General features: G+C 42.1%; 2 protein-coding genes across 2 annotated transcripts; one reads left to right on the top strand and one right to left on the bottom strand.

The window, feature by feature from the left end:
• The first annotated feature begins 489 nt into the window (after nucleotides 1-489).
• Nucleotides 490-10,836, top strand: LOC308324188 (E3 ubiquitin-protein ligase CHIP-like). Its single transcript, XM_080776162.1, has 8 exons — nucleotides 490-619; nucleotides 2,401-2,607; nucleotides 3,809-4,007; nucleotides 5,173-5,338; nucleotides 5,940-6,027; nucleotides 6,451-6,507; nucleotides 6,657-6,773; nucleotides 8,176-10,836. Exons 2-8 carry the CDS (start codon nucleotides 2,488-2,490, stop codon nucleotides 8,299-8,301), a joined length of 873 nt encoding a protein of 290 aa, XP_080632288.1. The 5' UTR covers nucleotides 490-619; nucleotides 2,401-2,487; the 3' UTR covers nucleotides 8,302-10,836.
• Nucleotides 10,837-14,251: 3,415 nt separating this feature from the next.
• Nucleotides 14,252-20,594, bottom strand: LOC308323334 (tryptase-like; the record flags this gene model as incomplete). Its single annotated transcript, XM_080775055.1, has 5 exons — nucleotides 14,252-15,309; nucleotides 17,526-17,665; nucleotides 18,269-18,546; nucleotides 19,215-19,377; nucleotides 20,582-20,594. The coding sequence occupies 5 exons, from the start codon at nucleotides 20,592-20,594 to the stop codon at nucleotides 15,019-15,021; spliced, it is 885 nt and encodes a 294-aa protein (XP_080631181.1). The 3' UTR covers nucleotides 14,252-15,018.
• Between the last annotated feature and the right edge of the window lie 140 nt (nucleotides 20,595-20,734).

Genomic DNA, 20,734 nt, shown 5'->3' with positions numbered 1-20,734 from the left:
TGCGCTGATAGATCTATATAGAGTAGCCTATACGCTGATAGTAAATTTAGAACCATCCACCCGTTTTTGTAGCTATTGTATCGGAATAATAAAGTGTGCTGCCACCAAATCTCAAGGCACACCTGGACTGGACACTGTAGGTCAGGACAATTTATTGTTCTCAAAGTGAGGTCTAGGGAGTGGGGACCCCCAGGGGTCCATGACCCCACTACTCCCCAGCTAAATTGTTGATAGTTAGAAACCAAATGAACCTTTACAGATCTTTAACTTTGAGTGTAGAAATGGAACGAAGTGCATGGACCCACGGGTCTATTTGTACTCGCTCAGAGTTATGGGGGTCCTAACTCAGTGGACAGTGGGGGTCATGCAATGAATGCTATAGGCCTACAGTAAATAACTGAGGGTCCTTAAAAAAAGTTTGAGAACTACTGCTGTAGTAATGACTATCACTCTCACAAGGTGGCAGTAAAGCAACATAAAGGGTGCAAGCTGCTATCAAACCAAAACGACAAAAGGTACTCTGCTGGTTAAGTTGTCCGCAGCAGACACAGCAGTTGTATTGAGCACTATCTTCAACAGAGCATACAGACAGCGGTGGCATTAAACGCTAACAAACAAGGTAGCACAACCTTCTTTTATACAAACATTACAACCACTTTGCTAAATGTCGTTGTCTCTCACAACAATTGAAATGCACGTTTACTAGACAGCGTTTAGCAACTGCTAGACTAAAATCGGTGACCTATCGAATTATGTTATTCCAGAGATCGCTGCGATTTAGACAAATGGGGATATTATTATTATTATTATTATTATTATTATTATTATTATTATTATTATTATTATTATTATTGTTGTTGTTGTCTTTTATTCTTTGTGGACACTAGAACATTTTCCTCCAGTGCCCACTGCCCAGTAAAGTAAAAACGTGAAATGTCGCCGCCTTTCGTCACTCAATTCGATAGGTCACTCAATTCGGCGTACCGTGCACTAGCTGTCATGATGTTATCTAGTGGTGTCATGATTGGACATAGTTAGCGATCTCAGGTTGGTAAAGTGTCTGCCTTCTCGACAAACGTGTCAAGGTAACTGTAATAGAAACAATCAACATTTTAAACGGAGACAGTGCATTAAGAAAACGGGATACGGTTTAGCCTAGCTATATCAAAGGCAAAACTCATATTGACTGATTGTAAGAGCCATTTGATTTGATTTGATATTCCATACATTAAATGTGGGATTATCCCCGGAATATCAACCATGCTAGGGCTACAGCAGGACTCCACGGTCATTGTGCTTCTGGGGTTTCAGTGGGTCCCCAGCCAAAATGATTGAGCCAAATGGACCCTTACCAGTTACCTTACCATGTCAGTGAGTCTGTAACCAAATGGATCCTTACCAGTTTAATACCAGTCAGTCTGTATACATAATACATAACCAGTCATACATAATGTACAAATGTGACCAGTGGTCAGTGGACCATTTGTCAGTTGTAGCCTGGCCCACTAGGATGTGCACCTATTGGGCTAGGACGGACCTATACTCTAAGGGACGGACGGATGGAATGCACAGAAAACTAATAAACTATGCTATCTATCTATCTATCTATCTATCTATCTATCTATCTATCTATCTATCTATCTATCTATCTATCTATCTATCTATCTATCGTTTGACAAACAGTATTTCCATCAGCACCCTGTCGGTTAACAGCACTGAACAGTGTTCAGATGGGTCTAAATTTCTCTAAAAATGCTGCCCACCCAATCATAAATGGTACAGATATTTTGTGGTGTTATTTTTATATTGGCTAAAATAAATTATATTCTCTATAACTTTTGATTGGGTGGGCAGGATGCAAGTTTGCCTGTCCCCTCTTAGAACCAGCCTCCCTGAGTTAAATTAACACAGTCAGTGATGGTGATCAACAGATTATAGATTGGGGATTTCCAGAGATAGAAATGAGTATCAAAATGGTTGTCTGTGGCCTGATCTACCAGGTCCCTTCCTTGAAATCTTAATATGAATGGTTTTGACAAATTCAGGTGAAGTCCACAGAATTATCGTTACTTGAAATTCAATGGCTGTAGGCCAGTACGTGCGTGTGTCTCAAAGTGGGGACCCCCAGGGGTTCAGCTAAATAATTGATAGTTAGAACCAAATGAACAATTGCAGGTCTGTAATTAGTCAGAAATGTAAACAGCACATGGACATGGTACAGTAAGACATTAAAGCAAAAGGGATAACACACAAAAAGTTTGGGACGTGTTTCCATTGTGGTCCTATAGGCCTATGTCTATGTTCGACCTGTAATGGTTCATTTGCAGGTTAATAGATATTATTTTCGGACTTGCATGTGAATCCCTGTGCTTATCTCTCCTGTCTTTTCACGCCACGCAGGTGGCCGTGGCACATTTAAAAAGCAGCAGGATAGGGAAGCAAAGCAGAGAGGCAGCTGCCAGCGGTGCAGCGCGCCTGGTGGATAAGATGGAGGGCAGCCCTGAGAAGCACGCCTCAGTGTCCGCACAGGAGGCCAAGGAGCAGGGAAACAGACTGTTCCTGAGCCGCAAGTACTTGGAGGCTGCTGCCTGCTACACCAAAGCCATCGTAAGTGACGCCCTTTACGATTATGTGCAACTTGAAAGCATAGGGGCGGAAATCTCTAGGTACCTGTGACGATTCGATTTGATTCTGATTCAGAGGGCTACGATTCGATTATAAATCGATAACCGATACCGTACTGTATCACGATGCATCGCGATTCCAATACATGATTTATTTCCCCCTCACTGTGTGACTAATGAAGTGCTTTATATCCACCCATCCATCTTCAACCACTTATCCGTAGTCGGGTCGCGGGGGCAACTGCTCCACCAGAGCAGACTTCCCTCTCCAGAGCAACATTAGTGACTTCCTCCTGGTGGATCCTGAGACGTTCCAAGGCCAGTGAGTCAATGTGTTTCCTCCAACTGCGCCTTGGTCTGCCCGGGGGTCTCCTCCCAGTGGGACGTGCCTCGAGGACCTCCCTAGGGAGACGCCCGAGAGGCATCCTAATCAGATGCCCGAACCACCTAACCTGGCTCCTTTCCACGCGAAGAAGCAGCGACTCTACTCCCGAGTCTCTCTCGTGTGACTGAACTTCTCACCCTACCTCCCACCCGTCGAAGAAAACTCATTTTGGCCGCTTGTATTCGTGACCTTATTCTTTCGGTCATGACCCACACCATGACCACACCACACCATGACCATAGGTGAGAGTAGGAACGAAGATTGCTCGGTAGACAGAGAGCTTTGCCTTCTGGCTCAACTCTCTTTTCACACAGCGACTGCAATACAGCCCCTGCCGCTCCAATTCCCCGGCTGATCTCCTTCTACGTCCTCCCCTCACTTGTGAACAAGACCCAGAGATACTTAAACTCCTTCACCTGGGGTAATGCCTCATTCCCTACCCGGACTGCACAATCCACCGGTTTCCTGCTGATTTGGAGACGCTGATCCTCATCCCAGCCGCCATACACTCTGCTGCGAACCGGTCCAGTGAGAGCTGAATGTCTTGGACCGATGGTGCCATCAAGACCACATCATCTGCAAAAAGCAGTGATTCAACCCTTAGCTCATCGAGCCGTATACCCTTTCCGCCATGACTTCGCCTCGAGATCCTGTCCATGAAAATCACAAACAATCCAAAAACAATCTGGGAACACATCGGCAAAAAAAGGATAAACAGCGCCCTCTGCTGTTTGTGCAGCTCATAATCTGTTTTTGAGAGATTAATCCAAAAGTAACCATTTGCGCTTCCTCCTTCCAGAGCCACATGCCATCCATCCCGGCATACTACACCAACCGGGCGCTGTGCTACGTGAAGCTGCAGCAGTATGACAAGGCCCTGGCGGACTGCAAACACGCCCTGGAGCTGGATGGCCAGTCAGTCAAGGCCCACTTCTTCATGGGACAGTGTCACCTGGAGATGGAGAACTATGACGAAGCCATAGGCAACCTGAAGAAAGGTGTGTGTGTGTGTGTGTGGGGGGGGGGGGGGGGGGGGGGGGGGTTGGTTTCCACTGTCAAGTCTAGTTTAGGGATAGGATGGTTAAACCATTAAGAAGACTCTACAAAATGCCTTCTAAATCCTAACAATTTTCTGAAAGAACCTGCATTATATCGTTGCTGCTGTCGGGCAGAATCCACTCATCTCCATATTTTAAACTTTTTGTGTTTTTTCTTAAATTAATACCCTGTACTTGATCATACTACAGCTTCACACAAAAGCATCAAAAGTAGCAGATCCACAAGCTGGAAATGAGGCACTAAGAGACACATTTTGAGCTTATAGATCTGCTACTTTTGAATTTGAATCCTGAAAAGTAACACACTCACACACACACAATGTATGGTTTCCACGACAGAGACGATGTACTGTATGTATATACAGTAGCTAAAATCTAAAATGACCGATACTTTCCCGGTTTTGATGGGTTAAACCTAAATATGTGTCACTATAACCAGATACAATAACAGAATATTAATGGAATAATTCACTTAAATATATTAATCTATAATTGTTCCTCTTACAATATTTTACATTACAATTAAAAAAACAAAACCCACACATAGGACTGCAACTTTATTTATTGATATGACGTCATAGGCGTCCCACATTCCAAATGTTAAACGTTTACAGAACAAAATGCCCATCCCTATAGATAATAGATTGTGTTGACACTAGTCGTATGAAATGTGCTATGTAAATACACTTAACTTGACCAACTCAAGTGCTGTTTGACATTGATAGAACATACCGCGTATGTTGCTGTCGGGAAACCTCGTACTGTATCACCACCATATTTAAATTTTAATTATTTTGCACAAAACTAGTGAAAATAACAGATCTACAAGCCCACAACACCTTGCAATGACACACGTTGTGGCTTTTGTCACATTTTTCTTTAAATTATTTTCAAGGAACGCTGTTGGACATACAAGGTTTCCACCCGACAGTTCTATAGTGATGTAGACCTCTCATGAGACACTAGAGATATACTTTATTCATATTCCAACATTCAGTGCCGAAAAACGTAAATGAAATTGTTCATCGCAAAAATTTGTACAACAATTAATCGTCGACTAAAATGTCACGTTCGTGACGACAACCCTGTCTGTTGCTACCTATAGCTTACAACCTAGCCAAAGAGCAGCGGCTGAATTTCGGCGACGACATTCCCAGCGCGCTCCGAATCGCCAAGAAGAAGCGCTGGAACAGCATGGAGGAGAAGCGTCTTAGCCAAGAGAACGAGCTGCACGCCTACCTCACCAAACTCATCCTCGCAAAGAAAGAGAGGTGGGTCTTCAACCAGCTACAATTTTCATATGTCTCCCATTCAGATTTTACAGAGGCCAGTTTCGAATTGCAGCCATCCGTAGGTGCCCTTTGAGAGCGGTTTTGAATGAGTCAAGGGATTCACATGTCTTAATGACTGTTGGTAGGGCGTTCCACATTTTGGTGGCATAGGAGCGAAAATAATTTAGTCCCTTGTTTGTGCCGAATCTGGGTTGTACATGGTTTGTTGCACTACCTCTGGTGTTGTGGGTGTGGACTTCGTTTACATTAAGGTCTTCTGCCGTAGTCTGAAAACTCACCTTTTCAGACTCTACTCTAGCCCGTAGCATTTCTATGTATTTGATGTATTTACCTTGTGTTGTTCTTGCTTACTGTAAATCGCTCTGGATTAAGAGCGTCTGCTAAATGCCTAAATTGATAAAGGCCTCCTTTTGTTGTGTTTTTTGTGTTAAAACGGGAAAAACGTGCCCCTGAGGCCGGGACTGTATGAACAGTTTGATGAGAAATATTCACAGACTTTTATTCGGCACACTCCTCGTGTCCTGCAGTTCAAAGTGTTGGAGATGCATTGTGAATGAATTGGTCCATGTCTGCTCCGCAGAGAGCTGGAGGGCTGCAGACACAAACAAGATGACAAGTTGAAGGACGGCAGAAACCAACACAACCTCACCACCATCCAGTCCAAATATGTACGTTATCACTGTGATCATCGTGATGCACACAAGTTAGAGTCAATTTAGAAAGGGAATGTGAATCATTGATAGTGACATTGCACACCTCCCCATCGCAAGCAGAAAACACATTTTCAAGGCTGGTATGACACTTTTATCCAATCAGGAGAGAGAACCGCACAGAGATAATTTATCAGCTTTATAGTGTTCCAGTTCCATGTTTTGTCTGTTAATTTGTTCATGTTCCACTTCTAATTTCACTTGTTCATCCTGTATTCTGTATTAGTTCTCTCTCTAAAGAGAGGGAGAGATGTGAAGACCCCTGTGAACTCACTATACAATGATTACTAGCGGAATATAGAGCTATTTAAGTTCAGCTTGTTTAAATGATGACATAATTTCAATAAATTGATGATTATATCGATGTGCTTTCTCCTGTAGGATAAATACATTTCAAACATGGAGGAGCTGTTCTGTCAAGTCGATGAAAAGAGGAAGGTTAGTACTGGTGACTGCTGGTAACTGACACTATTATAGCTTCACTCTCAGCAAACTCTCAGCAATACATGAAAAGTTTTCAAAATATAAATTCATAATTGTGCGTGGGCGTGTGGCTGGCTTGTGTGTGCGTGCACGCACCCTGACAGAAGCGGGACATCCCAGACTACCTGTGTGGAAAGATCAGCTTTGAGCTGATGAAGGAACCTTGCATCACACCCAGCGGTATCACCTACGACCGCAAAGACATTGAAGACCATCTGCAGGTTCTGTACCTATACTGTACCTAAACATATTCATCCATTTGAACCGTGATCACAATCTCACTTGTTTGTCCTGTATCCCACATGAGTTGTCATCTCCTGATTGGATGAGATTGGGATCCCGACCCAGGGTATCTTTTTGTTTATTTAAAAAAAGGTGGAGAGATGGGGGAACCCTGTTACATCAGTATGTAACCTTCCTGTTTGACCCTGGATTTGAATTTTGACCTACAGTACTGGTCAAAGTCGTGTCCAACCAAGACACAGGATCTAAATGTTTCAATAGAAGAGCAGGGAGACCAAATACAACCACGCCGATTATAGTTCTATTGTACTGTACTGTCTGTAACTCGACATTCTTTTATTCACTAACACATGTAATGTTTGTATGACATGCCCTCCTAGAGTAACCTCACTCCACGCGATCAACACGAGACTGGTGACGTATTGTAGTTGTGCCACAACGCAAATGTAAACATAACCTAACAGAACTACAACTCTATCCGATTTGTGTCCCGCTGCTTCCGGTTCATCATTTCTGCTTGAGAGAAATACATTTGCGCGATTGTAAAGACGAAACGTGGCGAGGAGGCTCCACTTCCGTTTTATATTTTACTCATGACAGCTCTTCCGTTGCTCCAGACTGTATGATGGAAGCATTTGGAAATTGCGAGAGGGAACAGTCTGGTAACGCGAGACTATCCCCAGAATAGGGATGTGGCGGCTTAAGTGGTTAAACACCAATTACTTTCATCATTTTATTATTCTCGTGACATACTGTATCTTAGCGGCAATGATTTACATATTTACTTACTGTTAAAGGAGAATGCCATGCTAGAAGGCTTTCTTACCTTGATTTGTAGTTGTTACGTCCCCACCAAAGAGCTCCAGGTGTTATTTTGTGCAAAAGCGCATTATTGGCTATTTCCCCTATACCAGAAGCCCTCAATGAATTGCATTGAATTGCATTGAATTGAATGGGGCTATGGGGTGTTATGCCAATTCGCTTATTTCCATCGCTCAAAAATCTATATTTTTTGTACATAATCCTCTCTTCATAATGTAAATAGTATCCTGAGCGGCACACTTTACTACTTATTTCAATGGAAATAAGCGAATTAGCACAAAAACCCCATTGAGGGCTTATATATGGGGAAATAGCCAATAATAACAAAATAACACCTGGACCTCTTTGTTGGGGACGTAACGACTACAAATAAAGGTAAGAAAGCCTTCTAGCATGGAATTCTCCTACATCCATATACTATGACATGAGGTGCTATGAAGTAACAAGGCAATGCAGGGGTGCCGTTGATGAAAAAGTTATTTACAAGGGTGATCTGAGCCAAAAATGTTTGAGAACTGCTGCTTTATAGTCTAATAATTGTTTGATGTTTACTTACAGCGGGTCGGCCATTTTGACCCAGTGACCCGCGCCCAGCTGACTCAAGAGCAGCTCATCCCTAATCTGGCCATGAAGGAAGTCATCGATGCTTTCACGATGGAGAACGGCTGGGTGGAGGATTACTGACCCCAGGTGGACACAAGAACACGCTACACAAAAAAGAGCATCCCTATTCTGGGGGAGAACGTTGGGCGAAAATAGCTGATCATCTACTATATATCTCTGCTGACTGTCGGGCGGAAACTTTGAATCTTCATAATATTTCAACATTTGTATGTTTTGTTGTAAATGCACGCCCCTACTTCATCATACAAGAGTGTTGCACAAAAGTAGTTAAAATAGCTGATCTACAAGCCTGTAGATTGGGCTATTCTCACTACTTTAAATCGTTTTTTATTTATTTAAATGGAACAGTTTGGGCTTACAAGGTTTACGCCCGGCGGCAGCTGACAAACCAACAATTCAGTTATTGTTTTAAATCTGGAATAGTTTTGTCGTGGAATACTGGATCAAGCCGCAATCGATGAGGCAAATAGGAGGTGATACAATATTCTCGGTGGTGAATCTGGTGATGGTTATGCTTTATGTAACATGATATTATGGGTAGAAGTACAATAACACTCATTCAGTGGTACGGTAGTACTGCTAAGAGCACAGCGCAGAAATCATAGTTACTGTATACTGTGGCTGCTTCATGGACAACTGAACCATAACAAGATGCCTAAACAATGTCTATTAGGCCTAGTAGTGGAGACATCTAGGGCTGTATTTTGCGTGTCTTAAGTACCAGGTCTTATTACTTAACTTAAGACCTGGAGGCGTGATCAATGCCATTTGGCTATTCTGAGTGGCCAAAGAGCATTGACCACGCCTCCAGGTCTTAAGTTAAGTAATAAGACCTGGTACTTAAGACATGCAAAATACAGCCCCTAGGCTCTTACAAGCTACCAAATATCACAATGAATGTAAAGTATCATAAGTGATGGTAAAATATAACGGTTAGATATAAGCAACCCTATCGTTTTAGCCCATGCAATGAATTTAGACGTCAACACTCAACTAGAGAAGAGGCATGCCATTTTTTTTATCAGCCAGCGACATATTTCTGACATCCGTGGAGTGTAATCTAATATAGTTTCTTATCAAATAAGATGCCTCAGAATATATACCAAACATAAGGTAAAAAATTACACTTGCAGACAATCATTAGTGGGTGTGCCACCCTTTTAAGCCTGATAAATACTGCACTTTGCGCATGGGTGTCATCATCACGTGAATAGAGCCGATCAACATTAGATCTGCTATCTTGAGTCAGGCATTAGGACATATGCCCTCTGAGAATGTGTTAATCAGTCAATCAACTACTAACGTTACTTTTCAAATGTGCTTCTCGCGCCACCTTTGTCATTTGATTATGTAAACCAGGGGTCTTCAACAGGGGGTCTGGGACCCCTATGGCGGTGGTCCACGGCCCAGTCCACTGGTGTAGCGGTCATGGGCAAAAATGTCCCAAAACAAACAAATAAAATAAATACTGCAGAGGGGGCCACCAAATATTTGTGTGATAATTAGGAACTGTTTTTTAAATGTTCAACCACTTAAACCCTAGCATCTCTATTCTGTGGGGGACGACATTCACCGAACACCGTAGGCCTAAAGCCCTAACCACACCAAAGGGGCAAGACCCTGGTTTCTGTTTTTTTCTCCTAATTTGCATGGATTTTTTTCCGCCCTCTGTGTGTAGCGTTCAGTGAGACCCTTCCTCCGTACTTCGCTTCTGACTTCAGTCAGTATTACGGCTGAGTTATACTCTCTGTTGCCCGAGTAATAGCAGATTCATAAGCTCGCAACATATCAGGACACAAGCACGTTGCTGTGAGCTTGTAGTTCGGGTAAAATCGGGTTGATTTCTGCGCACAACTAAGCATAAAACTCAGGCTTTTTAGACGTGTAGTCTAGTGTCTTATGCAGATATGTCTGAATATGAATACAGTGTCTTCTTTGCTAGGGCCAATACTTGCTTCTTTTTGCATGTGACTTCAGCAATTAAAAAAAAGGAAAAAAAGCAGCAAAGTTTGGACCTTTGAACAGAACTGAATGAAAAATACCAACAATCCATCTGACTTTGAATGTTAATTGAAAGAAGGTCAAGCTGCCAAAGCACAGTAGTGTTGTTTTAACCCCTACAGCAGCAATTCTCCAATCTTTTTTTTTTTTTTTCAGTTTGGTAGATTATCCCACGGACCCCTATAAAACTCCTGAGTGTACAGAAATGGAACGGGTCCATTTGGTTCCTACTGTACCTATATTGATAATTTAGCTGGGGAACCACTGCCCTGCAGTATATGTATTTACAAGTTAAGCTCAGATAAATGTGTTCCTTGTGATATAAAATGGTGTCTTAGTTCTATTTAGGTATAAGCAGTGCGGTAAGGAATTGCCGTCACCGTCCTTTGGGGCATTGTGCAAGTAAAGCATATTATCACTGTCAAGTGGAAACCTCAGACTGTCAAAAAAATTACTTTTCAGGATTCAAATACAATCAAAGACAAAAATAGCAGATCTACACGCTCAAATCATGTTTTGTGCCTTGTTTATGGCTTGTAGGTCTACTACTTGTGATACTGTACTTTTGTGTGCCACTGTAGTATGATCAAGTTGGGCATTCATTTTCAAAAGGGGGCGGGGGGGGGGGGGGGGTTAAAATATGGAGATTTTGGAGAGCTTTCTGCCCGACAGCAACAATATCATAAATGTAATTTTAAACATAAAACAAAAGATTTTGTAGATTACATCTCTGTTGTAACAATGCTTCTTGCCATTAACTTTTATGCTGTTAGAAAGCCTGTTTATTTCATTATTCAAATGGTACCAAATTTTTTGGGAAGGGAACAAGCATTTTATGGGACGAGTGGCACAGCTGAGTGTGTTGGTTGTGTCAATGAACAATGTGTCAAACTCCCCTGCCCCCAAGTAAAAGTTGTTGACATAATTATTGTTTTCAGCTTGGTCAAATTAAGTTCTGAAACCGTTTTTAGTTTTAGAAACAAAGTTACTCTGTAGATGGGGTAGTAGGCAAATAGGCATAATAAGCCTCGGTTTCAGCCTACACCTCTTCGGTGCCATCTCTTTATTTGTAAACTCAACTGTAGAAGTTATAATAAACTATTCATTCATACTACAGCCTCACACAAAAGCATCAAAAGTAGCAGATCCACAAGTGTGTTTTGAGCTTGTAGATCTGCACCTTTTTTTTTTTAAATTTGAATACTGAAAAGTAATAGTTTTGGAAATATGAGGTTTCCACCCGACTGAGATGATATATTCTATTCAATAATGGTTACTGCTGAGAAGCAACAGAGAAATGATCTACAGTAGCAAACAAAACACACTTTTTTGCTTTATGTTTATATTAAATGTATGAATATCAAAGTGCTGTATTGGCTGTTGTTGGTTTGTGTTAAACTGTAAATGCTTACTGTCACAAGGTGCTGCAAGCAACAGACCGAGCTGAATGCATCACGTTACTGTTCCAACAAAATGTACTGTATGTGCAAATAAATTCCAGTTTATCTCTTTGGTAACACTTGCCATGCAAGGCATTATAATCTGCTCATGAAACAGGTTAGTTATAGTTATAAGCGCTTATAAAGACACATGATGCTTTATAATAACTAGAAATGCACTCTGTCGAGCTGCCAACTTGCGCTTTGCACACAAGTTGGCCTTGAATGGATTACTTGTGTACGAGCAGAGCACGCAACTTACCTTTGACACCCCTGGTCTATTCTAGACCACCCAACGTGCGAGGATGTCTTGCCTATGTATATTCTCTTTCCCATTGTAAATTGCAAGCTTCTTTGGCAAATGGGCAAATAGAAACAGACAGTATCAGCATCTATGGACTTCTTGCAGGTTGCAATTCCATAATTATTGGCTACTGTTTGCCTCTCCAGTGCCTAGTTAGCACATGACTATCTGAGCTCTCCCCATTTCTGTAGCCATGTTCCAGTAAGTTACCAGTATAACATCAGCATGGTGGCCGTAGCACCAGCCTGTTGGATTCTGACACCTCTGTTCCTCATCAATATGGTGGAATAGAAACTGTACTTTTATTTTTATTTTATTTTCCAAAATAACTATTAAAAAATATATGAAAACATTAAATTAAAAAAACACGGGCCCACGTATTAGAAGGACAATATCAAACAGGTGTTTTCGATGAATCTATCATGGTTAAAATGGAAGCTAAAATGAATATCCAATATCTAAATATTGAATGGAGAAACTTAAATGCCTGGGTTCCCGAGGCTACCGTTACTTTACTACAATAATTACTAACTCCCTAATGCTCCTTTATTACTGACTCCCCTCTGCCTTATTCTCGCTTATAACTGACTCCCAACTGGCTTATTCTCACTTATTACTGACTTATGCAACCTTATTACTGACTCCCCCTACTACATTATGCTTATACAGTATATGCTCCCTTAATAATGACCCCCTATTCTACTGTCTTACGGCAGATTTATTACTGACTCCCTATTGACTTACGCAGCGCTATTACTGATTCCCCGCTGCATACTGTTCCTTCCGTATTGTCTTTTTAAGTGGCACATGCTGTCCTGTTTGTGTTGTAATCAGTTGTTAATCATTTGCAAGTTATCGTAATACAAACACACATACACACAAAGTCAATCGCAGACATATGACACATGAGGAATAGACATGGACATTGATGGACATATTATTTTAATTGGATATTGAACAATATAGAGGTAGGATGGAGAACTATTGCCGAAAGTGTCATACTGGATAACATGTACTGTATCTCAATGTACTTAATCCAGTTATGCACTTTGGGTATAGTTGTCCAGGCTTTATCTCTCCATAAAATGGAGATAAAACTGGTAATGTTACACTATGAGGAATGTAAATGTAGGCAAGGCAAAGAAGGCAAGTTTATTTGTATAGCCTACCACATTTTAACAACAAGGCAATTCAATACACGTACAGCTATAGGGGAGAACAGGGTAAAATGAGACACTTCATTAAGTTGTCGTGCAAGGCCAAATGAGATAGGATTCAAATCTAAAGATCTACCCTTATTTCATGATGTCTTATATCAATTGAAATTATGAGTAAGCATCTATGACAAAGGGCCATACAAATATGGCTTATATAAGTTATATTGTTATTCAGAACCTTTCAATATTTGCAATTGTCAATACAGTAGGCTATTGCAAACGTCCATTAAATGAGTACCGGTATATACATACAAATTAAAGGTCATTCGGCATAATTTCGGTAGCAAATACACAATGAAAACATATGAATAGTGATTCATATATAGGATATTCATATACTGTAGGTCCTACCAATTAGGACAATTATCCTACAGTGTAGGATAATTGGCTCAATTTAACCCGATCAGAGCTCCAGTCAGTAACTTTGGTTGAAGCTATATACAATCTGGGATTTATACGCTGTATAGTATGTTAATACTGTTTGTACAATATATAACTCTCTTCCTATGTTGTCCTCGGGCGAGCCTTCCATCGACACCTCCAGTCATCCATTCTCCATACATGTGTTCTGGTCTTTCTTGAGTATGTTCATGACTGTATGTTAATGTGGGACGACCTCATGACCAATGCCCGTAGCAAATATAACTAGTAGGCCTACATGTGTGCAGTGGTTGGAGGTGGTGTCCTTGCTGTCGGGTAGGACACCAACTGATTGACACAATAACGTTATTTGATGGTGCCCCAGATTGAACACTATTTGCACTATTGTCAGGTTTATTGTAATTTGGACATTGTTGCAACGTAAAACGTTTGGATTTGTAACTTAAACATCAATAAGCCTGTGTACATGTACCAACATGACACATTGTGAGCATGTACTGTATATCTGCTATTTTTGCCAAATGTTCACCGCAGAACTGGAATGCAATGGAATGCTCCGAATGCTAGGATTCATGTGGTTGCATGTAAACCATAGGGCTAGGGGGTTCTCAAAACTTGTATTTAGACATACATTTACAAAGCTGGGATTCATAACATTCTTCTCAATGTATTGTAGTTTACACTTTATTTTACAGATTTTTACTACTAAACAAAAACTATGATATGCTATGAAACTAAACTATGATGACTAAAACTAATACTACTATATTGACAATTTCGTCAACAAAACTAGACTAAAAGGTCTGGCAGGGACTAGTGGACAAGAGATCCAGTAGAACTAAAAGACAAGTCATTGTATGCTTGGTTGAATGCTGAATGTGATTTTCAGCATGCAACCAAGTGTAAAATCAGTCATTACGACGCCATCAAGGCACCGCCAGACCAAAAAAGAAAAACATTATAGGTGACTAAAATATGACTGACTAAAACTAAATAAAAAAATCACACCTGTGTGAAGTGAGGGCCACTAATATATTAAAGTCTAACTCATGTTGATTAGGTGATTTAATGGTGATATAAAACAAACTATGTCAAAATCAGCACTAGCTCTATATACTCTGTAAACTATTAGTTTGTTGACTGGGGTTGGCTTTATACCTGGTCTCCTCTTTTGTCTGTCTACAACAAATCTCGGGACTAATCTCGGGACTACAGATGAAATTTAGCTTTGGCTAACTCTGGCCCATTTACATTGATGTGAAAACTGACATGTTGATTAATGAGCGTTGTCCCTGTCAAAAATAAATAAATATATATATAGCCCATATACAGTACAAGTGAGTTTGATCTGCTATTTTCAGTGAAACTCCCAGAATAGAGATACTAGGTTTCAAGTTGCTACGGGTTCAAGTTGGTAAGCACTGTTTATATAGGCCTAAGAGAAATAGATAGAAAATACAAGGGGTAAAATCGATACAAGGAGAGAAACGGACATGGAAAATAGACTGGTGGATATACCATTGGAGGACACAGCATTGCCGCCAACATAAGGTATAAATCCTGGCTGGTCGCTGGTGATTTCGCTGTTGATCCAAGTCTGGTACTGGGACACTCTGGCATAAACACCAGGGGTGTCAGGTAACGCACAACCATAACCATGGCTCACAACTCCAGCCTGGATCCAGCTGGTATTCTGTTTGGAAACCATTGGACCACCTGAATCTCCCTGTGTAAGAAACACAAAATGGATATTTGCTATCATTATCTCAACTATAGGCTAAAGGCGAGGGATGGTGATTATATTTTTGACCCTGCCTGTGCATATTTATGTCTGTGTACATATACATTTGGAACTAATCTTGGCTAGACCAATCAACGCCACATTTCTCATACAGAATGCCATTAGGTCACGGAAGTTACTCCACCCCAAAAGTTTCAAATCAGCTGCACGGTGATGCTATACGAGCCCACTTACGGTATCATGTCATGCATGACTCCAGTTTGTACAATAAAAAAATGACTCTCCATAGACCACACCCATTTACACCCACTTGCATTTTCTCCAGAACACACTTTCTGTATTTTGATGGGGGGAATTGTTTCAAGGAAGTGATAGGGAGGGACACTATTAGCCTGGCTAATAAGCCAGACTCAAATCAATCCGCCGGCAGGCAATTTCTTTTGCCAACGGCTGATTCGGTCTGGCTTATTAGCCAGGCTAGGACACTATAGCCCAAGCCAATCATAGTTAGTAATGACTTCATTAACTTGGTCAAAGATTAGTCTGTAACATGTGCCATATTTGGGCGGCAGTGGCTCAGGGGTAGAGTGGCTGGTAGGGAGGCAGTGTCTCAGGGGTAGAGTGGCTGGTAGGGAGGCAGTGGCTCAGGGGTAGAGTGGCTGGTAGGGAGGCAGTGGCTCAGGGGTAGAGTGGCTGGTATAGGGAGGCAGTGTCTCAGGGGTAGAGTGGCTGGTATAGGGAGGCAGTGTCTCAGGGGTAGAGTGGCTGGTATAGGGAGGCAGTGGCTCAGGGGTAGAGTGGCTGGTATAGGGAGGCAGTGTCTCAGGGGTAGAGTGGCTGGTATAGGGAGGCAGTGTCTCAGGGGTAGAGTGGCTGGTATAGGGAGGCAGTGTCTCAGGGGTAGAGTGGCTGGTATAGGGAGGCAGTGGCTCAGGGGTAGAGTGGCTGGTAGGGAGGCAGTGTCTCAGGGGTAGAGTGGCTGGTATAGGGAGGCAGTGGCTCAGGGGTAGAGTGGCTGGTATAGGGAGGCAGTGTCTCAGGGGTAGAGTGGCTGGTATAGGGAGGCAGTGGCTCAGGGGTAGAGTGGCTGGTAGGGAGGCCCGATGGGAACCGCAAGGTTCCCAGTTTGATCCCGGCTCACCCAGAGTTGTTGTCGAAGTTTCCTTGCTTGAGCAATATGCAAACCCCTAATTACTCCTGATGTGCCTTGCATGGTTTTCTCTGCACAGTCTATGTAAAGCACTTTGGATAAAGGTGCTATATACTCATTTAACAGGGAGCTTAGTGTAGCAGAGTGGCCCGAGTTAGAATCCCGGGCGTTACATGGGTGCCGTGACCCGGATCAGGTTTCCCCGTGGGAGGAGGTCAAAAGGGGGTGAGTGTAGCAGAGTGGCTCACAGCCTCTGCCTGATGGCCTCAAAAGTCTAATATCTCCCCCAGTCCAGAGGGATATCCCTTTGGTCTAGTGTTTAAGATGTTGGACTTTCAGGCGGGAGGCCCGAGTTCGAGTCCCGGGCGTTACATTAGCAGAGGGACAACTTCAAATGTGCAAGCACACCACATTGCACAACAACATCCTCTGTGCTAAGTGCTAACTAATTTATAAACTCTATGCAAGTGCTTATATCAATCCATGTCATTACTTAAATAAAAGATTCACCTAGCCAAACAGTAGTATCCAGAATGCTCGCCTTAAAACACACTTTCCCTCGTTTTTGTCTGCCGACCTCATACCAACAGCTCTGTGGGGTGGTTCTTGTATTCTTGTATTTGTTTTTGTGAGAATGGTTTAGGCATAATTCTATTAGTGTTGAATAGAGGAAGGGAGTGCTGCAGTGGTCCTTTGTTTGTTGAACTGAATACAGGTGCTCGTTGGCGAGGTTAAATCATAACACTGGAACAGAGTGCCTTGGATCCTCTTCTTTTATTGTTATAATTTTATTAGGGTTAGGTTTAGGAATAGGGTTAGGTTTTGGCACCATTTTATAGGATGGGATAAGGTTAGGTTTAAGCATAGCTTGCTTACTGTAGGTTACGTTTAGGAATAACAGGCTGAGCAGTTCCGCCAGCTGTATGCCCGGGTAACGGGTTGACAGTGTTTTGAGGTGAGCTTTCTAGTATTCAAGAGTAGAGGTATATCTGCCCCAGAGCCATTTCAATGGCATTTCCTCTGTACAAGTGTACAAACTTAGATGACATACCTGACAGGAGTCCTTTCCTCCTTCTGTAAGACCAGCACAAATCATGTTGTCAGTGAGGGTGGAATAGCTGACCTTACATTGATCATTGGACACAATGGGCACATCGACCTCCTGCAGCGTCTGTGGAGAAGGCAGAGGCACTGGAAGAGAAGATATGTTGTTCAGTATAAAGTGAAAGGTATCAATTATTTACAGTAGGCTATATGAATTGACAATTGTGTGTTGAGAATATCTTACGATGTTCCAGACCAACGATTGAGAAACTTTGCCACAGACCGTCTAGCTATACGTTTCATATAATGCATTCTCACATCCAGCTACAGTGACGAATTGGGCAACATCAACCACGTTTGATGTGACAGGCTTCCTGTTGTGTCACATGTTGACGAGGATGTCATAATTTACAATTCCAAGCTTATTTTTATGCAACTCGAACAGCGCTGAGTCAGCAGAAGTGGACATCGCACCGCTGAGTGTGGCCACTCAACTCAGCTAGTGTCTCACCTCACAGGGCTCAAGTCCACTTCTGACACCTACACCTGCCTACACATTACAAGCTGAGAGTGAGAAGAACGTACAATATGCATTCCATTGACGATATAGGATGTTGAAAAGTGATGGAATAGGGTTGAAGAGCAATGCGACACAGGAGCCTGAAGATGTTGCCCACCTCATCACCTGACCATATGACCTCAGAGTGAGAATGTGTAGTTTCAAAGTACAATCACTGAAAGATGTCTCACCATCCTTGCGGATAGCGCCCCAACCGGTAACCCAGGTGATCGTGCCAGCGCTATAGACGCTTCCGTCTGCCGCCAGACAGACAGGTCGGATGTAATTGGTAAAATCAACCGAGGCGGAGAGTTCTATCAATGCAATATCGTTATCCTGGGTTGAGTCATCGTAGTTAGGGTGATTGATGAGCCGGGAGCCGGTTCTGGACTCCTCGTTACTATTGTAGCTATGCTGGGTGTCTCGTCCGAGGTACACTGTGATGTCACCGGCGCTGATGCCGCTGTCCCTGAATGTATGGAGTGAGAGATGTCAGTGCTATTGGGAGGAACATAATACTATAGCCTTATACTCTCTATCTACGGTATACTTTTGGCTTGATTTAATTTGATTCTCAACCAACACTGTGTGGTTGATTATAATAAAAGGCAAACAGAAAAGCATGCCAGGCCTTGCATAACAAATCAATAGGACAAATTTGATCTCTCGTCATAACTGTTGACTGTACATCAATCACATAAATCTTTGTAATAGTTTTGAGAAATATTTAATAAAACAATGTGGGGTCTAAACCTTCCCAGCTCCTTACAATCTACAAGCTCACATCACAGTAGTGAGCTTGTAGATCGTATAAGGAAGGAGCTATTTTAGTCAAATTTATGTTCACCGCAGGTGGTTTTCTTGTGACCACCGCTTTCTGACTTCTGGTGTGTTATCCACTCAAAATAACATCATGAAAAACAAAGGTATTGGATCGCACACAGTGGCAAGAGTCACTTTCAATTATTTGTATGACATAAATAGCTGAGAGAGTTTTGGCTATCCAGCCTTCATCAGTGTCAGGTTTTTGCAAAATGTTTGCCTATAATGAGACATGCCCAGAATAATAGGGTCAGACGGAAAAGGAATCAGACAGTTAACATTATGGAGAGTTTAGAGAGAAGCAAATGATCTCACGGTTTAAAGCAATGAGCAGCAGTCAGGATCCACTGGCTGTTAATGAGGGATCCTCCACAGCGATGGGTCCATTGATAGTGCAGACTGGCCTGCCAGGGCCACGTTCCTGCTGGAGCATCAGCACCTCCTACGATCTTGGTGTTCAATGGAGCCTGGCCGCACACTACAAAGAAATGCAACAAACAACATTGCTGTTCATGTCTAAATAGGGATGCCAGGTTGAAACCGGTCTGTGGGTACGGTAGGTATAGGCCTATTTATAACCAATGAAAGCCTGTGTTCGCTGTGCAGTGTGCAGGGTACTTTTACATTTCCTGAAAATTATGGTTTTGTACATAGGCCTACTGTATAAGAGTTCCACTCAGCAATGACAATTCAAAATGTTTTCTTTTATTTTCTTTTATTTTTTTCCCCTTCCCCATCAGGTTTTCACATCATCCTCTTTCTGTCATGCTTGTGTTGCTGTCAGAGCACATACCATTTGTCTATATTTCTCACTCACTCCCATATATTTTCATTTACTGTGCACTATTTTTTCACTTGGACAGCCTGCTCATCTTCGCAAAATCGCCAAAATTAAATCTATTCTCTCACCTCAAGAACTGGAAAAAATCATGCACGCTTTTATAAACTCCCGTCTGGACTATTGCAATGCACTCTACACCACTCTTAGCCGACCATCACTATCCCGACTTCAACTAATACAAAACTCCACAGCCAAACACAAACCGCAGGGCACATAACTCCAGTATTAGCCGCACTACACTGGCTCCCTATTAAAGCCAGAATTGATTTTAAAATACTTTTAATTACTTTTAAAGCTCTACATGGGCTGGCCCCGCTGTATATCCTCGACCTACTGCCTCCTAAAACCAACAAAGGTCTGCTAGAAATACCCGCGTCCAAGCTGAAAACTAAGGGTGACCGGGCTTTCGCTGTGTTAGCTCCTACCCTATGGAATATGAATTTTTCACCAAAGATAACTTGTCACAACTGTATATGTTCTGTGCTTCTATTGTTTTTACTGGTCAATTGTTCAGCACCTTGTAGCTTTGCTTCGAAAGGTGCTTTATAAATAAAATGTACTTACTTAATTACTTACTCTTGTCGTGCTCAGTCAAACCATGACCTGCAGACTATAATTGATGTTTAACCCAAATGTTCTTAATCTTGCAATTGTCCACACACCTTTTTTTACTGTATGGTGTGTGGGGAGGTATGTCTGCATGACCTTAATCTGTATGCGATTGGCATCATTAGCTGTGTCTTTAGTAAACACTTGACATAATCTGGAGCCAAAGCAAGGCATGAACCTCACTTGCTTCCTAGAGAGATGAATGTATCAAAACAAATTCCAGACAAACTACATTCCACCGACATAATAACCAACTAGATAAAGTGCCCCTCTTGGCACAGGTCTCCACCAGGGCAGGTCAGGTTGTGCCCTCCTGGTGGCGCAATATTAGGTCAATGTGAAAAGGGTGACATTTCTTCTTATGCCTTGGATGGCTTGGATGATT

This window comes from Protomyctophum bolini (genome assembly GCF_963924005.1).
Source record: "Protomyctophum bolini genome assembly, chromosome: 11".
Taxonomy (NCBI): Eukaryota; Metazoa; Chordata; class Actinopteri; order Myctophiformes; family Myctophidae; genus Protomyctophum; species Protomyctophum bolini.
This window is presented reverse-complemented; position numbering and strand designations above follow the sequence as displayed.

What these genes read in the sequence shown, in the direction of transcription:
- LOC308324188 (XM_080776162.1), top strand. Translation starts at nt 2,488, where the DNA reads ATGGAGGGCAGCCCTGAGAAGCACGCCTCAGTGTCCGCACAGGAGGCC. An exon ending in CATAGGCAACCTGAAGAAAG is followed by an intron (nt 4,008 to 5,172) that starts GTGTGTGTGTGT and finishes TGCTACCTATAG; the next exon opens with CTTACAACCTAGCCAAAGAG. An exon ending in ATCCTCGCAAAGAAAGAGAG is followed by an intron (nt 5,339 to 5,939) that starts GTGGGTCTTCAA and finishes TCTGCTCCGCAG; the next exon opens with AGAGCTGGAGGGCTGCAGAC.